This window comes from Typopeltis vanoorti, chromosome 5 (genome assembly GCF_054136105.1).
Source record: "Typopeltis vanoorti isolate ZY-2024b chromosome 5, IOZ_Tvanoo_1.0, whole genome shotgun sequence".
Classification (NCBI taxonomy): domain Eukaryota; kingdom Metazoa; phylum Arthropoda; class Arachnida; order Uropygi; family Thelyphonidae; genus Typopeltis; species Typopeltis vanoorti.
The window spans coordinates 150,098,705-150,123,651 of record NC_143553.1 but is presented as its reverse complement, the minus strand read 5'-3'; the positions used below and the strand labels follow the sequence as shown (position 1 = coordinate 150,123,651).

Below are 24,947 nucleotides of genomic sequence, written 5' to 3'. Positions count from 1 at the left end.
TATAGGGAAATAAATTAAAAACATTATGTTTATTTTTGAAGCAAACCTTTAATTCCAACATTCTAAAATGTTATTTTTCTTGATTTTCTGTTCGCGAAATCGTCGATGACATTGTCGAAGTCTATTTCATGACTCAGTTGCTGTTTTATAGACAGTATGGCAAGATTTATTAAACGCCAAAAAAAAAGTGCCGCTGGGGGGCGGATTGCTTCCTTTCCCCAGCTACGCCTCTGTAAGTTAGTGGTCCGTAGAATTGTTTTAGGCATTTTACTGGTCCTTGTACTTTGAAAGTAGAGAAACGCTGCTCTATGCCAATCCATCAACTATGCCATCTACCGCCGCTAATAGTATATTTTGTCTATAAAGTGCTTGTACTTGTATTATTATTATTACGTGTCACGTAATAATAATAATAATAATAATAATAATAATAAATTTTATCCGCTTATTGGCCATAGGTATGGGATGTGTATTTTGTATCACAGTTGGGATTCTTCTATTCATGTTATTCTTTCGAAAATGACTTAAAACAACTCTTTCAACCGTTTTTCCATATGTCTGGACTTTTCCACAGGGTTACACAGGTACCCTAATAATATGTTACTGTACTGTATAAATTGTTGTAAAAATTGTTGAAGTTTTCGAACTAACTTAAGCGTGCGCTTTTTTTTTTTTTTTTAAATATCTAATACCATCTCTATATACGAACGGCATCTTATTTGGAGAGAGGAAAAAATAAAACCAAAATGTCATTATCTTAACGTACTTTTTATTTTTTTTTTATTCCGCTGAGCACAACAAACTGTAAACATAAAAACTCTTATCAAAATGCTTTCGAGTTAAAATGTATCGTTGTGCATTTTCCCCCATTACTGCATCTGTAAATATTACTGTTACGATCGAATTTACAGCCTCACAGCTCCTACTAACAATAACAGTTAACTATTACCGTTCCAAGTCGTTTGGGCAGTTGCTATTAATGTTTCCAGGTTAATAGAATACTTCCGTTTCTTACTGTAATTTTCATTTTTAACTTCTCCTTCTAAATATGGCAGTTACGACAGAAAAGACGTGTCGTGTTATGTATGAACCTTTGAAAATGGTTTCAATAACTCAAACATTATATCATTACAAAGCAAAACAAACAAACTATGTGAATTTAGCCAGTCATAAATATCTTTAGAAAACGGAAGTTAAAATAAACTATAAAATATTTCATCTGGTATCTAAAAAATATATGTGAATTAATTCATTTGCACGTAAAAGATTGTTCACAGTAACTTAAAGTACTTGGTTTTTTTTTTTTTATATTTTATTCAAATATCTTCTGTACATACAACCAAGCGAGGTATTCAGGCACTTTGGCCGGAAGCCAATAAACCTACACAGAAAATGACATCTTTACAATCCAATACCAACTAAAATAATTTATACAACTTGAGGCATTTAACCATTATGTCATACATAGCAAACACATATCTTAGTAGATATATATGCATCTATTCATTCAATACACGTTTAAACATTGCTTCCAACTTTTTTTTTAAATATTATTATTATTTCTACAGAAATTGTGGCCAACAAAAAAGCATAGTATCAAATATTTTCACGTACAAAGAAAAATAAAGGAAAGCCATTTTTCCAAACATTGCTACAAACAGTTTGAATAATTCACAGTACACGGCAGCTAAAATAACTGATGTATCGAAATATTAAATTATGTGTATTTACAAGTTGGCATATATAGAACCAAAATATCATTGACATAATGATCGTTTTCTTCAAACACTAATATTTGAATCGTTTTTCTTTATTATGGATGTATAGAGATGATGATTTTTGATAGAACATTCATAACAAAGTTGAATAAATGTTTTCTTCTTGGGGCCAAAACTGACTGCCAAAACAGTTCAATAAAACCCAGGTAAACATCACAAACATACCCCAGGAAAACATGTCAGTAATACCAAAGAATGGAAAGGAACAATTATCAGTCAAATTGCAAAATATTTCGACAGTCTTTGGAATGAATAATTTCAAAGTCCTATTTACATATTCATTAACAAGTTATATATAAAAATAAATAGAATACCTTTAGAAATAATGCCATTTATGTATTCAAATATGATATTATCTTACAATACAAATAATATGAACCTAAGAAAATACTTCTATTGAAATTCATAACTCTGGCATGACGTGAACATCTGTGATTTAAATAAAAATAACTTTAATATTTATCCTATGAATATTTTTCAATTAATAATCGTCATATGAATTCTGAAAGGCAACTTTGTCTAACGTTACGATCTAAGAAAAAGAAATAATAATATAACTGCACTACCTTTATCTATAATGAATAAAATAGCTTTGCAAACTTGTACTTTAGTAAGCTGTATTATCTTAAACTTGCTTACTGCATAAATTCACGTAGTGCTATACTTTAAGTAACGGCTTGCATTATTTTATTAGGAATGTAAACAGTGATTCCTAAATAAATATCGAAAATTGCATTAAAAGCATTTGAAAGAAAGCAATAGTACAGCATTTTCACTACCAGAAACACATTACAATTCTCACCTTTACCGTCATACTGATACACCTGATCGAGGCTATAAACTTATTTGTACACTCTAGTGGTGATATTAAACAATAACTTACCTAAAATTAATAAAATTAAACTGCCGTCACGTGCCATGTGAAAAATCGTCTTTTTTTTTTTTAATATTCCAAGAACAACAAAAATAGCAGAAAATAAAAAGTGACTCAGTTACATTTCTCAACGATATAACTATAATACATTCTCTGTTGTACTGAAAATACAGAATCTTTGTTTAAACAGCGCTAGAAAACACTAGAAACTACCTATTTTACATCAGCTATATTATAAATAAGAAAACGTAACTTTGGAACCGTTTATACAGTTGAGGACTTCACAGTGCTAATATTTGTTTGCAGACAACAAAGCTTCTTGAAATAATCCTTTATTAATATTTAATACTATAGCACTTCAATTCCGAAACTAGTTCTTAATTAGGAAGTTTATTATTATTATTATTTATTTATTTATTTTCTAAACTGATTCACGCACACTTTGTTTACTTAATTTAGATTAATTTTTATATTAATATCTTTTGTGGCCACTAGGGGAAATGAAGAATATTATTCGGAAGTAGCGCTCGTAGCTTTTATTTGGTTCGTCTGCAGTTGTTTACGGTGTTTTGCAGAAGGATTTATGACAGAAACTTTGTTATCCGAAGACTACCACTGATTACCGTATACTTCCGTTAACCCAGAGGGAACAAGTAAGTGATTGATCCCAATTCTTGAGGATCGTGTTTGCCATACAAAGGAAAGTTGGACTATTCAGTTATTCTGATGCATAGCTTAGTTTACTGTACACTCTCAAAAGCAATGTTTTTATTATTTAATTCCATGCCGTTATTCTTTTCGATACCAACTTCGTTTTTACTCAAACTCAGATCAGACTTTTCGTTCGTAATAACTATGAAATATATCAAAATATTGCTATTTATTGACCATTTAAAACGAAGCTACAGTTGACAGATTACATTCGCTTTATACATGATTTTACAGCCTGATGAAGTTTAGAAGGGGGAAAAAGTATAAAAATATAAAAATAAAGATTATGTGCAGTTTAACAAAATTGTTATCGTAAATAATTATTTTAATGAATTTTTTTTTAATTTAATTTTCATGAAATTTAAATATGAACGAAAAAAAATTTAATGGTGACGTTTACGAAGTAAACGCTGATAGACTAATTCTGCTCTTCTGTCTTATTAGCAACGCTTAGTTATACGAGAAATTTTGCTTAGACAGGTGAAATCGCTGATTTAAATGTAGCAGTTTCTCACACAACAGAAAGTAGACCATCGATCCTTTTGGATTGGTGATAAGGAAGCTATAATTAATAATAATAACAACAACAAAATTGTTTTTTGTTGTTGTTTTTGTTTGTAAATTCAGCTTTGAGCGTTTTTTTTATGATTATTTAACTTCTTTTTTTTTCCCCTCGAAACATCATTTCTAGTAAGTAATTCATGTTCATTCGAGCTTTGAGCAGTATTTTTTTAAAAAACAGTTATTTCTTCAGCATATGATTCTGTTAGCTGTTAATACAGTAGGTTTTGAATGAATTTGCTAAAGTATTTCTTTATTTATTTTATGATTTTATTTTAAGTTGGTAAAACGTCTTATTCTCATTATTTGTACAAACTGTAATCATTTAGTTATACTTGTATTTTACACTCGATCTTTAAATGTTTGAGATATTCCTGTCATTATCTGGTTCCCAATTCATCTTTTAAATCTCCAACTATGATAAACATTTCTGAATGTTTATTATTTCTGTCGTTTCTTGTGATTCTTTGATTTATTTCTGTTTCGTGTTTTTCCCTCTTCAAAAGAATTAACACTTATGAAATTTATTTCATTATTTTACATCTTTAATAGTATATGTATAATTCTTTCTGATGTGTAACTGCCTTTTTATATTTAATTAATGCTGCTCGTGTAGTATTACTGCCATTCCTGCTTTTACTTTTTCTTTCTTCATATTTATTGCATTGTGTGCTGTTTTTCCTCTTTTCTTACTTGTAGATAATCTTATTTTAAATATTTTAATTATTTCCAGCTATTTTAATGTTCATTTCATGGATTTCTTTAATTAAGTCTTTTTGATTTAATGATCTGACATTACAAACTGCTATTTTCAAATCATATCGTTTTCAACTTTTCGATCTCATTATCCATCTTATCGATTCCTTGTCTGTATGGCTGCAGTATTCATTATTTTCTGTTGTTCACGATAATTTCTATATGTTGAGATAGGCTACTGGTTTCATGTCTAAAATGCTCCCTCTATTCGTTAGCTGTGATGGCCATACTCTTATCAATAGTATTGAAGTTTACTTTTCTTATATAATTTATTAATAATATATTAATTTATAATGTAGGGGGATTCGCACTTTTTTTCCACACTGGCTCGTTCTTCAGTCGCCCTTCCTATAGGCTTGCCAGACGTCCCGTATTTTACGTCGAATTTTGCTGTCCCGTATTGTACTTATAAGGACAGCCTAATGTCCCGTATTTTAATGAAAGGACAAAATTATAAATATTATGTTAAGCAATTATAATTTTCAATATTCTTTTCGAATAATCCAACTTAAATTGATTTGTAAGCCATAAAACTGACTATTCGAGGAAATTAATTGTGTTTACAGTTTACGGCCACAGCATGGTGGTGACGGTCCCTTTCATTGGTCGCTTTTTATTTAGTATAAGCATTTTTATTTATAATTCTGTAGAGATATATTGCATTTGCTTATTTTCAAACAGTTCTTATTTGGACATTGTGCGGTGCGGTATCGGTACAATACGTGGATGTTATTTCAATAATTATTAAAAAATAATATCTCGCCTTTTTCGAATGTGCGATTGCAGCGGGGGACGATCGGATATTACACAACACATTAACACAAACTGAGCATTCCGAGTTCCAGTTCCCAAAATACTGATACTCATTTTGTAAAACCAACTCACCAAAATTGTCACGTATTCGGAAAAGCAAATACGAGACATGGGTGACCCCATGTGCCGTATTTGGTTTTCCAAAATCTGGCAACCCTACCTTCCCACTATCTTACGATTCAAATTTTCTAGTTTTTAGAGTCTGACTGATTTTCACGCAAATGCATTGTCGCACTCGATTCAACGACTTACCGCTATCACCAGAGCCGTACTTACACTTTTCCCGAGGCTCTAGGGTGTGCCGGAGCCCCTCTCATTGTTTGGAGAACCTTAAATTGGCAATAATTTTTCCCCCCCCTCCCCAGATAAAGCCTCTTGCACCTTTGCATAAGTACGGCCCTGGTTAACACTAGCGTCACTGCTAATAATAATGATAATCATACTAGTATTAGTAATGGTAATGATCTTTGGTATGTTTTACTTCTTTTCACAATTATGGCGTTGTTGTTGCTGTTCTCTATAGTTGAATAGTTTCTTACTGTTATGGATTAATTCCCCGAAACTGAGCCTAGTCATTGCGAACTGCTCGAAATCAAAGGCCATTTTGCAGGAGTTGGTTTAGATGAATTTTCTTAATCTATAACGAGATATTAAAAGCACGAAGATTCACATTTTCCCTTTTTTTATTAGCCGAGGCTTTTTTTTAGGAGGAAAAAGAGGGAAATAGTTTGTTAGAGTTACATAAAAACGGAAAAGGGAGATAGTTCAGCTCGAATTCCTTGATTTAAGAGATTAGATTTAGGGATTTAGATTAAACAATCGGATGAAGTTATTCTAGGAGTGGTGTTAAGTAATTCTGCGCATTTTATTTATTTATTATTTTAATTAATTTTAATCGTAATACTTTTGTTTGAGAAAATGCTTCATTTTCCCATCTCTGGCGTCTCTTAGATCAAGTTTATTTTCATATAATTGACTTGAGTCCCATTTTAGTCTATCTGTGCACACCTTCATAAGCGTCTCCCATTTATTACTATTAATGAGTTATTTATTATGAAATTTAGTTTTGCTGGTTATCCTATTAAAATAAATAAAGAAACAAGTAGATTACTAAAGATGTAATCTACTTGTTACCTATTAAAAGATTATTTATTTATTTATTTTTTCACTTGAAGATAGATTGTCGCTTGTCTCTCTCCTTTGTCACATTAAAAGTCGAAGTCACAATAAAGTTGGCATGTGTCAAAATTACAAAATATCTCCTCCAAACCATCATCTTATTTAATCTGTTCTAAAGTTCTATGCTAAGGAGAGAAAGCTTGGAAGTCGACAAGAGTCGAAAAGATGAGACACTGCACATTGCTCATGTGTCTAAGTCCATAAAGAATACTCTGATCTCTGATTTTTTTTTTCTAAGCCTAATATATTTATACAACTCTTTCATAGTGTACAATAAAACGTTAGTTACATACGAAGGGATCTTCTTTCCTTAAGAATACACAACAATAGGGTGGGGGAGAGAAGATTGGCATGAATAATCGCTGTCTTGCGTCTCGTCGCTATTTAGCAGCCCCTTAGCTGCATCCTCGTGGACCTACGATGAATTTATTTTAGCTTGTAATTTTTACATAGTAAGTGGAAGATGGAAAGTTCGTAAATGCTTTTAAAAAGGGGATGTAGAATGCGTATTTTCTTCCAGAAAAGTACGAAAGAATATTCGGAAAGTAGGTGTAAATTTAAAGTCATGCAAATCGGTTTTAAATCGAGCGCGATCTATATTTGCACTAGCGTATCTACTAAAGATACAAATGTTTCTTGTCGTTGTTACATATGGCGCCATCTAGTGGTTTGTTCTGATTTAGAACGTTATTTTGAATATACATATTATCTCTTTCTTTGTTATAAGAGTTAACAGAAAATAAAATAGGAATTTCGTCTGGCTGTTTCAAAAATAATGTAAAACGACGAAGTAGAAAATAAAATGATTTAGAAACTCAAAAATAAAATTCATTATATATAGCTTAAAATCGTTTGATTTTGTCTAAAAAAAATTATAGTGACAAAATTACTTATTTTGGTTTATTTTTTACATTTATTTCTCTTTAGTTATTTTTTATTTATCTAAATAATGTCGTTTATTTATATATTTAATTTATTATTATTTCTTAATTTCTGTATTTTATTATCTTTCGTCGTATTCATATTTTAATCTATTGCTACATTTTTTTTTTTTTTATAATTTAAAAGTAATATTGTGATATGGAAGGTTTACAGGTGTGTGATATCTATTTAGAAACTATATTAAAGTATTAAATTTTTAATTGATAGATTAAAAGTAAGATATAAGATACATTATTATTTCTAAGATAAATTAAATAAAATAAATTACGTTAATAAACCATCTAAAATTCATAACGTCACTTCGTTTTGAACAAACCATCAAAGAAAACTCTTTTATGAAATTATGTTTGTGTTATGAAATTGGATATTAAAAGAAACAGAATTGACAGTGAGACACCTGCCATCATTAGACTGGTTAAGGGCATAGGGAAAAAAAAAAAAGCCTACTTCGAAATGCCATTAAAATGGTAAAACTAGTGAAATATGTAAACTATTGAATGTTCAATGAAATACATTATGAGGATATTAGGTGGATATGACGTTCTAGAATTTCTTTGCATATCCTTTGTAAAAGAATGATGGTAGAAATTTTAAATCCGATTTTCATAATAAGGCAGTGATATTTTACATACTGGAAGATTACAGCTCAAATTACAATAAGATTTATGAAATAACGAAGTGATTTTCAAACGTTTCCTAACATCTCTATTGAATCTTATCTCCTCATTGTTATAAAACTCCTTACAATATATTGATGGTCTTTATAACTGGTTGCTACGATGGAAATGTATAAACAATTACTCCATCACATGATAGCTAAACAATATCAGAGTGGAGGAAGTGTTAAATTCTACCATTGGATGATTGTAGGTAGCAAAGCTGTTCTAGTGACAGATTACACAACTTCTCTAATATATAACAAAACACCGATGGACAACTTTTATTGGCAACCTGCTGTTGCATCCTAGACGTGCCGCTATTTTCAGTAAATATCTTTCTTTAAATGAACAAATTAATGATGCATTTACTTTCAAAATAGAATAAATGACATTAGTTATGGTTATGAGAAGCAAACGGAGGCATGTACGATAAGGTCGCCCGATTATCATACAAATCGTGTAGCAAACAGCTTTAAATGCATAAAATAGAATGTATTCTAATAAGATATTATCTACCATTACAAGAAAGTCAAATTTCTACACTAATTTTTGAGTGACATGGAAGTTTTTGACTTTTGATTTTAGACGGATCACACTGCACACTTAGCATGTAATATCATTTATTGTTTTCTGTTATATCCGACAAGGAAGACATTCTCGATAGCATTTGTCGTGACAGCTTTGTTTCAGTTCTATTTTTGCTAATTAATTTATTTTTTGCTTAGGCTTCAAATACGACATTTTTATAATTATTTGTTACATTTTAAATCATTTTCTTTTCACGCAGTTATAGTTCAGAATATAATTATGTTTCCAAACTCTGTAAGCATTTATTTATCGAATGAAATCTGAAGTAACCGCACTATATAAAAGATATTCAATATTTTTTCTCTGCCATACTTATTTGTATATTTTCGTATACTGTATTTGGAATAACATCGAGATATGTAGTGTGGTGCCATCTAGCGATTTTAAACTTAGCATCTGAAAATACAAGCTTGAGTAAATTTATTTTTATTTTTTTTTATTCATTGGTCCAACAGATTTTATAGGGAAAAACGTTAAATAACATCGCTTATTCAGTTACATATAATGAATAACAGGCAATGTAATAGTATATATAAATAAAAACTAAAATATTAATTAAATGCATTTTATTTAATTTATTTTAAATTCAATAAAATGAAGAAATTAAAATAAATGTAGTTTATTTTTAAAAATAACATATAGAAATATTTTATTTATAATGATATTTTGTTATTACTGAATATAGTGGCATATCTGAACGCAGTACTATGAGTAAAAAACAGGTTGCCCTTTTCTCAGAAGAAAAACTTACTAAGATCTACATCATCAGGTCTATGGACACGCCTAAACAGTCATATTTCTGTAATGAGCGAGAAAAGTTCTGCACTACGACCTAAACAAGTAAAAGATTCAGCACAAAGCTCAATTGTCAACAGCAAATCTTACTTGTTGGACAACTGAACTTTTAGTATTTCTAGTCTTCAGTAGAAATTTGAAAAATACCGCTGTATGGTACTTGGCCCTTAGGGTGTTCAATAAGTTTTTTAGAAGGGGTGGTGGGTAAAAGGGGTAGGTAAAGTGAAAGACTTATACAGATCGTAAGATCTAAGGAATTTCCTTGAACAGCTGTTTTCATAATTCCTAATGGAAGAAAGAGGAATACTGTCCAGCTTGACGGAATTTAAAACTAGATCTGAGCAGGTTCGTTTATGCTGGACAGAGATTTGATAGAAGAAATGGATTTACCTTTCTCGATCCATCCGAAAGGAGTTTGGACATATATGTGTTTTATTGGTCGATTTGAGATTGCTGTTTTGTACCTCCCACTTCTTAGGTGTTCTTACAAATAATGGAAGCCAGTTGAAAATGTTGCTTTTTTTTTTCATTTCTTCCGGCTTGCCTTATACGTATTTCTAGCAAAGCAGTTCACTGCAGTGGGGGTACAACAACAGCCTATTATTGCCTGTTTCTTGTTTAGCTTTTTAGCGGAGTAATCATGCTATAACCTCTTCTACGCCTAAAGCGACGTCTTGGTATTCGTACAAAACGGCCACTGGCGCATAACAACCTTCTTACGCACATTTTGATGACTCCAACCTTGTGGTTTTGTCACAATATAGGTGGTAGAAAGGTGCCGGAGTCCTCCAACGGGTCTTTATGTTCGTTCAACCTCTGAAGGGTGTCTTCACTGCTATCTGTATGGCGAAGTAGCACTAGAGGGAGGGAGAGAATGAAAGGGAGTGAGAGAGGGAGAGAGAGAAAAGGTTCAATGTATTACATGTTAGACATTCTTTGAAAATAACAGAGCTTTAACAGTTCATGCGTGTGGTAGAACCACCATGTTCAACATCTTCCCTTCATCACTGAATGCTGATATTTTAGTGGGCCTAGAACGTTTTCTAGGGACTTGCTAAAATGCATGGGCCCAAAGAAAATCTTGTACACAGAGAAGGGAAGATAACGACAAACGCAGTTCCACCGTGGATTCATTTAACTAAAGAATGTTTAATAGCTAATTAAACACCTTTCACAAAAATAAACATTAAGTTTCGTATTTTGAAACCAAATGAATCACAAACATATAAATGCGCTGTATTGGTAAGCTGCTGTTTATCTCTGTTTACTCCAAGAATGGTTTCTTGGAGGGAAACAGATTAGCACCAGCAAATTACTCATACAGATTCAAACTGTCGGAGAGAGAACTAGAAATAATTAACACCTGACCTAGCTTTGATTTAAAAATAAAAAAAAAATTCCATGCCCAAATTCCCAGAATAACTTACAGATGGACTAGATGAACAGAATAGATGCTTAAGCCTTTTACTATTTCCTATGAAACAAGTCGAGTTTCACAAACTCGCTATAGCATTTGATACACTTGTGGATATTTACAAAAGTATTACTTCTCACCCTAAACAGCGTAAAGCTGTCTCAGACATCACAATAGTTCTTGAGACCACAATGGAAATTCGGTAATCGAAAATTCAATTCTAAACAATTTCAAATTATATTGTATACAAACAGAGCTACGGTTGTTTTTCTTGAGTTGCGAGATTAAAACCCCAACCTGTTGAAGAAAGCCTTAGAAAAAAATCCCCTCGTCAGCGACTACAATGGAACTTACAAGTGTTTCTTTTGGCGACTTAGCGCTATTGTTAAATTCTGAATGAGAACATTTATAAGACAATATTATCTCATTCAGGATTTAACAAGATCTCCCATTCCCAAAGCCAAATTTTGTTATTTAGAATTAATGTGAATTATTCCTTATTGTTGTGTGTCACGAAATTGTAAAATCAATGTAAATATTTCTAGTTATAAATTGTGCTATTCTTGCAAATTCCTGGTAATACGTATACACACCATGTAAACTATACACGGAGACCTTGGAACTGAATCCTATTATGGCCTAGGGCGGGATACGTAAGCTTGTAAGTTAGGCATACATGTAACAATCTAAATTTTCACCAGAGTCCTATTTGGCGCTGGTAACCGAGCGATGCTTATGGAGACGTCCGCCAGCGCACATTTTTGGCGCCAGAGTTTAGGGAGACATGCGCTGTTGAAAAAAAAAAAAAAGGAACCAATGGGAAATTAGAGCGCGAGATACAAAAGGGAATTGCACAGCCGACATCGCCCTCTTCTCTCTGGTTTCCTGACTCCGGGCGCCCTGGATCTTCAATGATTCCAGAGTCGTGGAAGCTTCGGAAGTATCCAGCATCATGGTCTTCAATTTTGCCAGATATATCCCTTCCAGAGCCAGTCAGACGAGATGTGGCAATACAGGGTCATGCTCTATTACGATGACCAGAAAACTGAGTAATCTTTCCATTATACTGTAGAAAACAAGCCTTCTTATAGATGCAGACGGAATGTTTCCAGGTAGAAGTCCTAGGAAGAAAGATAGGCGCCATCCAGAGCACGTGACGTCAAGAAAAGTATGTCTACTGTCCTGTTAAGATTTCCATTTCTCTGTCTTACGAGCATGTGAAAGGGAACGTGTATTGTATGTGAGAATATTCTTAATTAAACTTATAGTGATTCAGAAATTGTTCCTAAGGAACGTGTTCAATTTAGATTAGGATGTTTGTTCCAAGAGAACGTGTGTAGTATTGACTTTTGTTCATAGTGGACATGTAAGAATATAACAATAGTTCCTAGAGAACGTGTGTACAAGAATTAACAATTGTTCCTCAGTAGACGTAAAAGATATTAATGATAGTTCACAGAGAACGAGTGTGTGAGAATTTAAGAGTTAATGTTAGTACTTGAGGAATATGTTCTAATTTAGATGATTTATGTAGAGTTATGTGACAAGATTGAGGAACTTTAGGCACTCTAAATGTTAGATCGTATAATGTGCTGCGTATTGAATTGAAAGTTAAGTAAGGCAGCAACTAATTAATGTAGGGTTCCGATTTTTTTTATTGCCAATGATTATTCCTTAAGAGAAATGTCGTGAGCAGAGTATGATCTTATGTTTTAGATACTTAAAATGTGTTTGATAATTTAAGTGTAGTTATATATCCATTGAAATCAACTGAGAGATCTTAATTCATGTTTTATTCAAGTTTGTAATTTCTTGTCTTAGTATAATAAATGTCCTAGTTTGATTGTAATTAGGTGCTTGCCTGTTTTGTTCTCATTTCACCACTTGCTAAAATAGAATCTAAGCGGGAAACCGAAAACTTATATAGAAGTATTGGATAGAAAGCCACGATTGCTACATGTTTAAAGGTTGAGATAAATTATTGATTTAGAAAACCTATAGTAGGAAAAAGGTGACGTTATACTTGCTGATTGTTATTTCCATGATGTTATGTGTGCAACTATCTAGATGCGGAGTGGCGCAGCGTGAACAAATTAATTTCTCTGCATTGAAAAGGAATTAATAAGTGAGAATTAGAGAAGTTAACCCTTTTCATAGATTACTTCCTTACCATCCTCGAATAAGTTTAATGTCAAATTGATTCAAGGGTAGGCCTAAAGACGATTGAAGACTGCGTGTTTAAGATATATAAGAGAGATAAAGTAATAAGTAGGGAGGATACCTCGATATAAGTTGTATAAGAGTCGCTACGGAAGCATCACAAAATAAAGTATGGTTAAAAATAAAATAAGAAAGTAACAACAAAATACGAATATATGAAAGATATAACACTATCGATGCCAACATTTTCACGGAGATATATAGGCCTCGTATCTGGGATCATTATTAAAATTTATCCAGTTATTTGAATTGGAAAATTTCAAAAATTAAGCAAACTACAATTACCTCTGCAGATTATAGGATCAGTTTTGTGTTCATGAATGCTGTCACTATACAGATATGCTATCAAAAAAAATATTTTTAATGAGTGTCGGCAATCATTCCTTTCTTGATTATAAAGCAAAAAAGCTATACACGTATAATACTTATTCTTTACTCTTTCGGTAGTCTAAGGGTAAGTATATACGTGACATGCTTACTCTTTAGACCACTGAAAATAAAATCTCGGATAATATTTATGAATTATATTTGAAGTAAAGAACACGGTAGGTTATTTTTTTTTCTGGACTTTTTTACATTCCCGGCCTGTACGCAAGAAGTGAATTAGGGGAATATACCTAATAAATAGCAGTATATTCCAAAATAAGATTCTAATTGCCAACACACACACGCATTCAGTGCTGCATGTGTATTTTTCAGCTACTACTGAGTTGTGCAATGTAATGGTTCCAAGTACCAAATTTCATCAAAATTCGTCGAGCCAGAGCTGTCCTGGCGAAGGGAAAATACAAGCTCGTCGTTAGCTATAATAATAAAGTTTCTATAAAACTTTGGAAGAAAGGAAACTTGTTTTACATGCAGTGTAAGAGAAACCTGAGCAATTAGTATTTTATTGTGTTTTTTTATTTATTACACTCTATTTTTAAGAATGGAAAGACCTGAGTTCGAATTCTGTCTAGGAAAAAACATTTATAAGAGCCTTTCAATTGATAGTCAGTTAGCTGGTTTTATTCAGAAATGTTAGATTTTTTTCCTCCCGGAAAAAAAACCTACCATCCGTTTTATCTCGCAAAGAAAAAGTTAAATCGGCAAAAGAACACACGCAATTTACAGACACAATACACTAGCCTCATGGCCTTAATTGCTTCAGCCAGAAATTCAAAAACAATCAATTTTCTTAAAAATAGCGTTGAATGTAGTACTGTAATTTATGCATTGAAAAACATAAACAAATAAAAATTGCCTATAACGCCTTTTCGCGAAAACAAACTAATTATCTTATTTTTCTTTTAGATGTGCCATATTTTCATGCTTTATGTGCTAATTTAATTTTTACAAAATATTTTTAACTTGTTATAAGAAAAATAATAATTTTAGTGTCCATTATGAGTAATTCAACTATAATTAAACTGTTTTAATCTTTGTTACTGAGTGATCTAAGTAATCAACACTATCACAGCATAGGAACATACCGCAAAATTTGTAACCTACTTACGGGATTCCTCCGATGACGTTTTGCTGAGAGAAGAGTTGGCAATGAATTCCTTCCTTCCTTCCTTTAATTTGTTGTTCTTTGCTGATTTATACGCACGAGGAATGGTAGCCGAGTTTCCATTGCCTGCAACAATAAAAAAAGAAAAATATACTTTCGTCAGGGTTTTAATTACTTTTATTTAACTCGCGAAGATTAAACGCAATTTCATTGCGTTCATATAGTCAGTTTAATAAACTAACTGGTTAATAAACTGGTGCATAAATGCTATTTCCTAAGCAGAGTTAGTGATATTATAAATACCGTATTAAATGGGATGAATCAACTCATATTAATATACTCCACTTATTTCGTCTACACTGCACGTAGTTTTCTCTTACGATATCCGTTGCCATAGCAACCACTGTTTGGCCTTACTGGCTTAAACAATTAAGTTAATGCAGCGTATAATTGGAAGGAAAAATAGCATTTCTTCTCATTCAGCCAAAATAAGTGTGATACAATATGCCATAAACTTTCGGAGACTTTTAAAGATATTTCCTTTAATTAGTGGAATAATCGCTACGCTTTGCTACTCGATGATGTATACATTTATCCATCAATGAAAGAAGAATGGGATTACAAAGTGAGTTTGTTAAACAGGATCTCATTCATAATAAAATTACACTGATATACTCCATACACCAAAAGCGCATTATATTCTCATTAACAGTTTGCTAATATCAGTGTTATTATTACTATTAAAATTATCTTTAGGCCAATCAAATGTTTTTATTTATGCGAAAGCCAAAATCTTTTTCGGCTTTTGCATAAATAAAAAAATGTTTGTTCTAACTTATTTTTGCGTATTATTATTATTAACCTGTGGAGTACCACAGGGAGCTGTACTCTCCCCAACTCTATTCAACATTTACATGCACGATATTAATCGGCTACCTCTCAAAGGTAAGATATTTCAATACGCAGACGATACAGCGATAATATCCATCAAACACAAACATAGCCCAAGCAAATATGCAACATGATATAAATCTGATCATAGACTGGCTCACGAAAAACTCCATACACCTAAACTCAGATAAGACAAAATTAAAGATATTCAGAAATCCACTGACTCGACCAGTTGATAACAAATATATAACCATTCAACATCCACTCTCCAACATAATAAACACGCAGAACAGCGAAACCACTATAATCACTCAGGTTGAAACAATACAATACCTTGGAATTTACTTCGAATGCAGATATGAACTGGAATAGCCACATAAACCATCTACACAACAAACTCCGAACAATAAGTGGCAAACTCTACAGGTTAAAAGACATAGTTCCCATATGCCTAAAAATACTAATAAACAAAGCACTATGCCAAAATATACTAAGATACGCTATAACAACGTATGCTTTCGGTGCACCCTACAAACTAAATAGATTAATGTCGCTACAGTACAAAATGACAAAACTGATCTTTTGGGAACAAAGAGAAAATCACGACCTTATAAACATTGCAATGGTAGAACACAAAATACTGACAGCAAAACATTTATGTCACTATGCAGCTTTGCTAAAACATTATTTCGATGCCAACTACAGGACAGAAACACATATCGCATAACGAGACCTCAGACAACTAATTATATCGCATATAAATACAATAATCACTACGGAAAAGCCACACGAAACTTCTATATCCCAGACAAATTACAGATAAACAAATTTCCTTTTGAATACAGAAACCTTACAAACTACAATAGCCTGAAAAGAGCTCTAAGGACATACTATGAACAAGAAACACGCACCCAAAATACCATACAAACTTAATGAAACACAATATATTCGTTCAGGCTTCCAGTTCAGCGACGCATCAATACATTCCAAGTTATTGTGTGTGCGTGCGTGCCCGCGAATTTCTCAATCATAGATTTCATAGCTCCCCAACACAGCAAAAAAAAACAAAAAAACAAATAATAACCAACTGGCGTCATCCTCAGATAAGCTTACAAGCTTCGAGGATGAAAGCAGAGAAATTAGTTCTCATCCAAGATGTATCATATGTAACCAAATACATGTAATGTACGTATCACATGTAAATCAATATATATAATGTATGTATTATATGTAACAAATGTACGTAATGTAAGTATCGCATGTAAACAGATGTAAGTAATGTATCATATGTAATGAAATGTATGTAATAACTAACAAATGTATGCAATGTAATAAAAAAAATGTAAATCATGAGTTTACACTGTATGTTTGTGAGAATTAGGAAATATAATATTTTGATTGCGTATGTGAAAATACTGTTGTATAATCACACCTTTTCAAACTGGAAAAAAAAATTATTATTCCTCCATTGAGTCAAAAACATAAATCGCAGGAGGTCCCACTACAACCTCTGTCTAAAAAGGAAACGAATTTTAGATAGAAAATAAAAATAAAACACAGGCCAATTATAATTATTCAAATCATTTATTTCAATCAATATACTCTCCCTCAGCTTCTATATAGCGTTTGGCACGGTCAATTAATTCGTTAAATGAATTTTTTATATCGGTTTTTGGGATACTGTTGAGGGTCGTGGTTACTGCCGCTTGAACGTTTTCAGTGGTATCGTATCCGGCAAATGAAGTCGGGGGAAGAGAAAGAAGTCACAGGATGCTAAATCAGGTGAATACAGCGAGTGATCCAATACACAGACTTGGTTTTTGCTCAAAAACTGTCTCACAATGTTCGAACGATGAGATGGTACAAATCGCGAATTCATTTTACGAAGGTCCAAACTCTCGGTTAAAATGTTGTGCACAGTTGAATTTGGAATCTCCAATTCATCTTCAATCAATCTCACTAACGATTTCCGGTTTTCTTTGATGAAATTACGCACTTTTTGGATGTTAACTTCGCTCAGTCCAGTTTTTGGACGTCCCAGCTTTTTGTCGTCCACAAGCGTCTCACGACCACTTTGAAATCGCTGAAACCACTCGTAAACTTAAGTACGGGATAAGCATTCATCACCGTATGCTTTTTGAAGCATTTGATGCGTTTCGGCAAAACTTTTACCAAGTTTCACACAATCGCAGCTCTCATTTTCCGACCGTTCGTCAAAACACACTGTCACTCGTGGCACCATAACTCGGCTTCTAATGAAACAAATGGCATAAACAGTTGCACAACACTAATGAAAGTTGCCGCTTTCTTCATCAAAAAAGATACAACAGGTGGCGCCACTAGTTACTTCTATTTTCGAAAAGTTCGGTTTCTTTTTAGACAGAGGGTGTATTACAGACACAATTTATGATACCTCGCCTTAAATATATTCACTGTCTCTGTACTCACCACACTCTCAGGCAATGTACTCCATCCACTCTCTACACAAAAAAAAACCTGCTCTTCACCCTTAGCTGACACTCTCCTTATACAGCTTATAGAGATGTATCCATTCTGTGCAAAACCTCTTCCACATTAATCTGGTGATTAATGTCTGAATCATATTCCCACCCCCTCCTCCTCCTATCCACCAGTTTCTGCAAATCGCATTTTCTCAATAGGCCTTTATACTCAACATTCCTGGCACCAGAAACCACTTTAGTCAATCGTCTCTGAACCTTTTTCAATACATCTTCATCTCATTTGAAAACCAGGTGATCATATGTGCTCACAGTAATCGATATGTAGCCTGATCAAAGCCTTATACAAGGGAACATCCTTACTTCTACAAGTCAGTATCCTCTGCATCATTCCCCATTATCCGCTGTGCTGTCGTCACAATTTTAGCAACATGTCCTGGAAATTTTAGGTCCTTATCCACAATCACTCCCAGATCTCTCATCTTCTTTACCTCTTCCAAGATATTCCACTGATTCTGTACTTTACATCCCATCTCTGCTTCTCAAATTTCAAAGCCTTACACTTTGAAACATTGAACTGAAACCCCACTCACTTGCCCATTCAGCCAGTGCGCTCGAGTCCTCTTGCAAAGTCACAGCATCCGCTCTGCTCCTAATAGTTTTCAGCTTTGCATCATCTGCGGACAGCTGCACATTACCATTCCGACCTCTTCCAATATCATCAACATACAAGTTGAACAGCAAGAGTCCCACTGGGACACACCGGTTGACTCTTCTCGTTCGCTAGTGGCTCTATATCTCTTCTGAGATATCGCTCCTTCATAGACAGCTCGCTACTACTCATCAGAGACATCCAGTCACCAATCCAGCCGACTTATTTACTATCTATTCCTATCTGTTCCAGTTTAATTACCAACTTGTCATGTAGCAATTTGTCAAATGCCTTTGCAAAGTGTAAAGCTTTGCGATAAAGACATCAGAAATTATAAAATATTTAAATCAAAAATTAAAAAAAATAAACCACTTAGAAATTGAAACATATATATTAACTCACATTTCTTCATCAGTGCTTTGCGTTCTTTTTCTTTTTCTTTTTCCTTTTCTTTGGCTTTCTTCTCTTCATTATTACTCTCCTTTTCACTTTCTTTGATTGTTGGAGGTTGTGGCTTCCTGGCTACTCGACGAACATCCTGGCGATGACCGGTTAACCACCTGTGCCTGTGAGCGTCTTCTGGTTTTAACCGTCTTTCTGGATTCCAGCTATGAAAATCAATAGGAATATTTGTAATATCAATTTTTAACTCTGCTAGAAACGATGAAGTCATGAAAGGCATTGTAACTTTATATCAACATGGTTTTCGTTAACTCAGTTTTTCTGCATGATCTTCAGGAAGTTAATATGTGATTGGTGTTCAAAACATTACTAAAAAGTAATTTTGTTTTTACTTTTAAGGTTGTATAAGGTAGATTATATTGCCTGTTCTTGCTGTCTCGTATTTAAATAGAAATATAGCATGATAGGTGTATCCAGTCTTCTCAATAAACAACTCCATCAATTAGTATTTTAGGCGTACCCGATTATATCCGAAGTTGCTGCGTGTATAAGCACGTGCAGACATTTCCCAACCGTTACAGTAAGTAAATTAACAGAGTCAACGGATACCGCCTTTGTTCTCCAACCAAAGATGGTATCTTAACTATCAACCAAATCGATACCACGAATGCCCTTATCAGCGTGGATGTTTGTAAATATCTTTAGGTGGTTGATGTGTATCGTCGTTTGGTGTGAGATCACCACCTTACTTATTGGAAATCTGAAGTAGCTTGATTACTATTACCATATGACCCATGCTCCTGTCCTGTATTCCCTAAATAACTTATAAATTCAAGTACGTCTCCATCTCTAAGTAAATTCAACAAATTAGAACTATTCAATTGACAAACCACATAGTTGTCAATTGCTGGGCGGCAGTCTGCTCTGTTTTACCAGTTAAGACACAGCAGACTGCATGTTTCTACTTCCTTACCAAATCACACATAAGGCCTGCATATTTCCAATTAGAAGCTATTATTCTCAATCTCGGGGATTCGTTGAAAGTGATCAAAATGGATTTATAATGCTATTAAGTCTGACATAACGTCTGCTTACCAAAAAGGAGATACAATTATCTTTCCCCGAATCTTGTCGATGGCCAAAGTATTTAAGATATTAACAATTTTTACTCTTTCCTTCTTGTATTATGACATTCCATAAATCTAAGGTCACCAGGCTAAAGATACATATTTTTGGAGGAGCTGAAGTTAAGAATTTTCAAATCAAAGTAACGTTTTTGAAATAATCAAAAGAAGAGCTAAAGACTTCATTTTGGCAATGTTAAATAGAGAACATTTAAGATCCATCCTTATTCACCGAAGAAAAAAAAAATAGAAACTTTTAAAAAATATCTAGAATCTTTAATAACCCGTAGTTCTGTGTATCTAAAGTTTTCAGTTCTTAAAATATTACTATTCGTCAACGATAGAATCAATTGATCAAGAAGTAAATATTACATCTATTTAATCCAAATGGTACACGGAAAAAAAAAAAACGCTACTGTCTATAAGAGTGAAGTAAAATGCTTTTATAATCCCTGCTATCTGATAAGGTTGCTGTGTAGGGGAAAGTTTATGAGCTAAGTGCTCTGCTCGAGTGGGTGCGAGTTATAGATCCTAGTTAGGAAATAGAATTGTCTTAGGTCTCCTATATTTGAAGAAATACGATTCATCATAGTTTGCTGTTTGTTGTACAAGTTCATTTGGATGTGAAGACGATTTTGAGAAGAACTTTAATGACGAAGGAGTAGATGTAGGAGATATTTGTGTCTTGATGAAGTTGAACATTTCTGATATGCCATGGCGCATTTAAAATCATGCGTAGGCATTTGTTTTGCACTCTCTGCAGCTTGAGGATATTTGTGCTTGAAGTGTGGCTCCAGGCCGGGGACGCATAAGTAATAATGGGTCGAATCATCAACTGATAAAGAGGAGCAATTTGATTTTGGTATCCAGTTTACTATTCCTGTTGATAAGAGGGTAAAGCTGTGCTATGGCTTTTGATGCCTTTGTACACGAGGCTTTTGTATGTGGGCTGAAGATTGGTTTTCTGTCCAGCCGTATACCGAGATATTTGGTTTCTGCTTTCCAGGGAATTTTGATAATAAATAGGAAGATGTCTTCTTTAGGAGATATTGAGTTTTTAGTGAAAAACATGGAGATGCTCTTTTGAGGGTTTACTTGCATCTCTAATTAGAGAACCAATGCTCGCAGGTTTTTTTTTTTTTTTTTTGCAGTTTCTTGGTGACAAGATGCGGTTTAAGAGATCTGGCTAGTATAGCTTTATCGTCAGCGTAGAGGGCAATGATAGATGACATTGTGTTGTGCGTCATGTTCGCCATGTAAATCGCCAGGAGGGACCCTTGAGGCACTCCTGCCAAGATTACTCGCTGGCTAGATAATACATCATTTAGTTTGACTTGCATTCGTCTGCCACTAAGAAATGACTTTATAAGGTGGACTAGATCCAATGGAATGCTGCCTAAAATCAGCTTGTAGAGTAGTCCAAAATGCCATAGCTTGTCAAAAGTCTTTTCTAAGTCAAGAAAAGCTGCTCCAGTGTATTGGTGCCAATTGTAGCATGTGGTAATGAACTCTATTAGTCTATGGATTTGTTGAGTAGTGCTGTGAAACTGGCGAAAGCCAAAATGTTCTTTAGGGAGGATATTTAACTTGTTTACAGAGACTTGAATTCTGGAATGGATAACGTTTTCTGTAATTTTGCCCAAATTAGAAATCAGACTTATGGGACGATAACTTTGAGGTTGCTGTGGATCCTTACCGGGCTTATAAATAGGGACCACGTCTGCCAACTTCCATGCAGAGGGAAAGTACTTGAATCTGAGCATGGCATTTATAAGATGTACAGTGGCCTTTGGGGATAGCGGTTTAATAACTTTATTGGTTATGCCGTCAGGCCCAGGAGTTTTTTTATTCTTTAAATTCTGTATAATGTCATTTCAGCTGGAGAAGTAGGTGTGAGTTGGCTGGTACAGGAATTATACCATTTTAGAACGTATCTGACGTGGCGGTGAATTTTATAAATATGATTGAAGTTTAAGGTATCGTATGAAGGGATGCACCGCTTTTCTAAATTTTTAACTATAGTTTCAGCTTTTTCTGCATCTGTGTGAACAATGCCTAGATCATATTTGAGAGGGGAAGGAGTTTTATTTTTGTTTTTGATATTTCTCAGCAACTTCTAGATGGTTTGATCACCAGGTGATATGGAGGCTAATTTGTCTTCCCATAATTTGTTTCTGTGGGTTTTAAGTGCGTCTCTCATTGCATCATTCATTTTGTTCAGAAATTTTTTGTCTTGGGATGCCCGTGTGTTATGGTATCGTTTATAAAATAATCAAAAAGAGAGCTAAAGACTTCATTTTGGCGATGTTAAATACAGAACATTTAAGATCCATCCTTATTCACCGAAGGGAAAAAAAAAATAGAAACCTTGAAAAATATCTAAGATCTTTAATAACCCGTAGTTCAGTTCATAAAATATTACTGTTCGCCAGAATCAATTGATCTAGAATTAGTGTTAAATTTATTTAACCCAAACGGTTCAGTTCTTAAAAGAACTGGGAGATGGACTGAGTCCTTGACTCAATCCCGTCATCTGAATGGAGAAAATCTGTGTGGATGAGGTGTTATTGAGCTATAGCTCTAGTCATGGCTGGGTAACGGCAATAGCCGAGCCTCAGTTAAAGCTTCATTGGCGATGTGTAAGTAAAGCCAATCTCTAAAAATTCGGACGATCCCTAGGCCACTCAATCGTGGGCGAAAGACCGTCCATCTCAGCGTTGGCTCCACTCAGTGATGGCCTTCCACCCGCACACCACCACCGAGCAGAACCGCTCATATTCCGAAGAAAATCATTCACCGACAAAGCCCCTCAGCGGGCCGTGCCGGAGAACACTTTCTCCGGAGACTCAAATTGCTCTCTTAAGGCAAAAACCTTAAGAGAGCGAACTCAAAACTCTCGAATCTCTGCTCCCAGGGGGTAACAGCAACAGCCGAACCTCAGTTAAACTTCATTGGTTCAGCATTGCCATTTGTTACCCTGGAGGTCTTAAAAAGAGTTTTTCAGTTTCAACAAAAACAATATAATGAATTTTTATCAATTAAATTCAACGGTGTGTTATAATAGTTTTTAAATAAATTTTCTGCATATATGAATATATTTTTATTTTCCTATATTTTATACTAAACTTTTATTTTATTTATTTTTTTTAAATAAATATATTTTGGACATCACGTTGTGTAAAGCTTTCTTTAATCATGGAAGACGTGATATAATTGGCATTATTATTAGGAATGTGTAAACACTATCGGTCGACAATTACTGATTAGAAATATAAAATTAAATCAAATATTTAATCAATAATGAATAATTAAAAAATAATTAATTAGTAAATATTTAATTATTAAATGTACGAGGGTGTGCTGAAAATTTGTGATTTGTTCTACCAGAAAATTTGTTCTACCATGAAGGTAGAACCATGTACTGTAACTTACGCATTATTCCCCACGAAGTGTTATACACTTGTTACAATGCTGCAGCATCATTTGCAATCCTCTGAGAAAAAAGTCTTTCTCTTGTTGCACAAACCAGTCCATATTGAAACAACTTTACACTATCAAATTTTCATTATTTTTGAAAAATATTTCAAGCAATATTTTTGTTAAATGTAATAAAAATGAAGTACTCACTCTAAACACCTGCAGAGAAAATGGACGAAATCTTCATCATTGCATCCGATTATAGAACCTAAAGTTTTTGAGTTGGGTTTTCTCTTTTTGCCTTTGCTATTGGTCAGTGTGCGCGGATTTCCCTTGGAATCTAGCAAATGAGAATACACTTTTCAATAAGTTATAAAAAACCTAAAATTTAATAACATTTACGATTTCAAAATTCATTAAGTATAAATGACACCATATTTGCTTATTAAGTACATAGAATTTATTTCTGTAGTGCTATCATTTCGATTTTTTTTTATCTGACCACAAACAAAAGGTCGTAAAGCCTATAGCACATCAGTGTTGAAAACTAGAAATAGGATATTCGAAACGTTAAATATGCACACATTTGAATTCAGATAGGGGAATGGAAACACGGTCCGAAAAGAGTACAAATATATTTGTTAAATATATTAATCTTCAAATTTACTTATTTTATGATTTATTATTAAAATCCATTAATTTTTTAATTAATGGATTTTAATAATAAATTAATATCAATAGGAATCCGGCATATACTTTTTTTTTATTTTCTGGTTTTTTTAGATATAGCTCTGAAAATACTACACAGCTTACCAAAGAAAAGACGCCGCCTAGAGGCAGCTTCTAGAACTATAGTTGGAGGTGGTCCAAATATTTCCATGATACAAGCTAGTTGATCTGCCTCATTTTCGCCGGGAAAAAGAGGAAAACCAGTGTACAACTCAGCCAGTATGCATCCCAGACTCCACATATCGATAGGAGGACCATAAGGAAGTCCTAATATAACCTGCAAGATAAAATAAAGTTCTTTCATTTTATCCTTCTCTCTATTTTGTTTTACTTAAAGATACAAATAGCACTTACGTTGAAGATGAGATAAGAGAAACAAATAAAAGAAGGCCCTCGAGACATGAAAAAGATGGAAAGTAAAATATTGATGTCCTGAAAATCCATAAGAATAAAATACTTCATTTTTGATCCTAAAACATCTTGTTTTAAAC

General features: G+C 33.4%; 1 protein-coding gene and 1 long non-coding RNA gene across 4 annotated transcripts in view; one reads left to right on the top strand and one right to left on the bottom strand.

The window, feature by feature from the left end:
* Window positions 1-1,310: 1,310 nt before the first annotated feature.
* LOC150106937 (uncharacterized) lies at window positions 1,311-24,764 on the top strand. The gene is made up of 2 exons (XR_016548378.1): window positions 1,311-3,305; window positions 24,511-24,764. It is a non-coding gene; the product is annotated as an uncharacterized LOC150106937 (long non-coding RNA).
* Window positions 1,339-24,947, bottom strand: part of LOC150106935 (dual specificity tyrosine-phosphorylation-regulated kinase 4-like) — a 285,443-nt gene continuing 261,834 nt past the window's right edge. For 2 of the 3 annotated variants that reach the window (XM_090393382.1, XM_090393384.1), the window contains exons 8-12: window positions 24,541-24,733; window positions 23,938-24,067; window positions 19,187-19,392; window positions 14,786-14,908; window positions 9,581-10,513 (exon numbers count right to left, since the gene is read on the bottom strand). In XM_090393382.1, the coding sequence (XP_090249508.1) occupies window positions 10,410-10,513; window positions 14,786-14,908; window positions 19,187-19,392; window positions 23,938-24,067; window positions 24,541-24,733 (756 nt within the window). In that variant the 3' untranslated portion in view covers window positions 9,581-10,409. Of the gene's footprint in view, window positions 1,382-9,580; window positions 10,514-14,785; window positions 14,909-19,186; window positions 19,393-23,937; window positions 24,068-24,540; window positions 24,734-24,947 lie in introns of those variants that run through there. The other variant, XM_090393383.1, reaches the window with a different exon arrangement.